At 43.4% G+C, this 2,464-nt stretch overlaps 1 protein-coding gene across 1 annotated transcript; it reads right to left on the reverse strand.

The window, feature by feature from the left end:
* Positions 1-263: 263 nt before the first annotated feature.
* Positions 264-2,386, reverse strand: PHACADRAFT_33973 (uncharacterized protein; the record flags this gene model as incomplete). The annotated part of the gene is made up of 7 exons (XM_007403155.1): positions 264-529; positions 602-832; positions 937-1,153; positions 1,399-1,494; positions 1,543-1,767; positions 2,033-2,279; positions 2,342-2,386. Coding segments are annotated over 7 exons (1,327 nt in total), but the record flags the coding sequence as incomplete, so codon positions are not given.
* Positions 2,387-2,464: the final 78 nt, after the last annotated feature.

A 2,464-nucleotide genomic window follows, 5' to 3' on the forward strand; every position in this document is an offset into this window, starting at 1 on the left:
CTGCATGCTGAGAGTGACAGTGGTGCTGTGGATGCATGCTTGTTGGTAAAGCCTGGCATAAGTCTGGATCACCTGTGAGTACCTGCAAGTAGAACCGTGCGAAAACCTGCAGGTATGTTGATTTGCAGATCTCAATCACCCGTTCTCATGGATCATACTCAAATCCAAGTACTACTTCTTCAGTTACAGGTTTTAAAGCAGGTACTTGCAGTACTAGCTCACAGATTATGTCAAGTGCAATAGTAGAACAATACAATTTACATTTAGTCAACCTCTATTACATGTTCTGTTAACTCCTTTGGCTGCTTACTCTTATTCCAAAATACCTTGATAATCTTCTCCTCTGGAATCACCCCCTTCAGCCCAGCCCAAAACTTAAGAACAGAAGCAGCATGCACAAACTCATCTGACAGAGCATGATGATGCTTGGACATGGCCAGCCCACCATGAGAGAATGCACACTCGATATCGGTGGATGCTGCTGGTGCTGACAGATAGTCAAGGCCCATGCACACAAGTGGGTGGTCACCTATGAGCTGGTTGTTCCAGTACTAGATCGGATCAGAGACATGTGCAAGCATCAACACCTCAAAGTACTCACCCATGGGATCCACAGTGATATGCATGTTGAAGGCGTCGATCTCGGCAAAGAAGTTGTCGTCGCCATTGGCTGATGTCATCATGAAAGAGTAGTAATTAGCATAGCTATCAGTGACACAATTGAGTGTACACACCTGAGATGCAACTGTGCTTCCAGCCATGAGAGTGTCTGTCAGCTTATAATGCAGCTCCCACTGCTCACAGAATACATGTTTGGCCTCGTCGATCCAGTCTAATGGCCAATTTTGCTAGCAGAAGTACTCTAGTTTGTACCATTGATGGAGTACTAGTGAAGTATATCAGTAGATATAGATGATACCTAGTTCATATGCTTACTTATGGCAATCCAGTATATAACTGACTCATTAGTTTTGCTATAGTACTTGTTAAGCATTCGAAGGCCACATGCAGCCACGGCGCACATAGGTTTGACTAGAGAAGAGTCGACAATCACATTTTTGAGGTGGGTGGTGAGAGTATCAATGAGTGGGACACCCTCGTGTAGAAGTGGTGCTACTAACTTCAAAACTTGCTTGGTAGCCTTGAGAAATATCTACGCAATGAAGAGTAAGCAAAGGAGTTGTGATTGTGATGATACTGATGATGGCTTACCTATAGGATGTGAGATAATTGCTCAAGCAACTGCCACTCCGCTGTGGTGAGCTTGAAACAATGCAGGTCATTCTTTCCCTTGCTGTACTTGCTAAGACTGAGCATCACATCAATGGCAAAATGGAGTTTGAGAGCTCGTGTGATCGCTTGCGCAAGTAAATTCCATCAGGTTGCAATAGCATGGACCATTTCCTTAGAAGTGAGCTTCTGCTTCTCACAACTGGCCGCAAGGTCTTTGTGCAAGGTTGGAGAGTGGAAGACGTGCTTGGCAAGTTCAGTTAACTGACAAAATGTTAATAAAGACTCCGCAATAAATTGGCTGTTACACACCTTGGTTACAGCCGTACAACTAAGATGGGCTTTCTCTTCAGTGAGATTGTACTTCTTCTCAATCTCCTCAATGATCTCCTCGATGGAGGCAATGTCAGCAGCCTCACAGTCAGCATCCAGCTTGTATTCATCATTTTTGTCAATAGCCTCAGCATTGTCATTGCTTTCTATGCTGAGAGAGTCATTGTCATTTTCTTCATTGGTCTCGCTGGCACTGCTTCCTTTCTGTCACTTAGCGGTAAAAAGAGTGATCATTGCCTGTTGTATGATTAGCATCATCCAATTAGACGGTTGAGATATATGTCCACACCTTAACGACAAGATTTCAAATGTGTGCGAAGCAGCAAATATGTGTCTGCATAGAGTTTGCCCCTCTGAGCATCTCCAGCTTGGTGATTATCATGTTGTTATTGCTGGCATTGTTAGCCATAAGGGCGAAGATCTAAAGGCGGTGTTAGAGTAGACACAAAAGAAGACATTGCATGCCTACTTTCTTCTTGATGCCGTAGAGCTTGAGACACTCTATTAGCTTTTTGCCCAGATAGACTCCGGTATGGCCTTGTGCAAGTCTTTTCCCACATGAGCGATACAATATAGAAGATAGTTGATATGCAATGAACCATATAAAGTTCAGGATGACACTCTTGATATACCCATCAATGACATACTGGACTGTTACTTCCAGAAAGAAGATCACATTAGGGGCTGTCCAGCCATTAATGCACAAATTCAGCTGACTGGGTAATGACTACAAGAGACATTAGCTTGTCATCTGAGATGTAACAAGCACTAAACTTACCTGAAGTTATAGGCCAAGATGCTCTTGCAAAAGGGCAAATATCTCCTTGATATTCAGTGAGACAGTGATTGGTAAGAATACTTTGACTTTTGCATAGAGCACGCAAAAGATCTCCAGAGCTCA

The sequence above is a fragment of the Phanerochaete carnosa genome (assembly GCF_000300595.1).
Source record: "Phanerochaete carnosa HHB-10118-sp unplaced genomic scaffold PHACAscaffold_810, whole genome shotgun sequence".
In the NCBI taxonomy this organism is placed as follows: domain Eukaryota; kingdom Fungi; phylum Basidiomycota; class Agaricomycetes; order Polyporales; family Phanerochaetaceae; genus Phanerochaete; species Phanerochaete carnosa.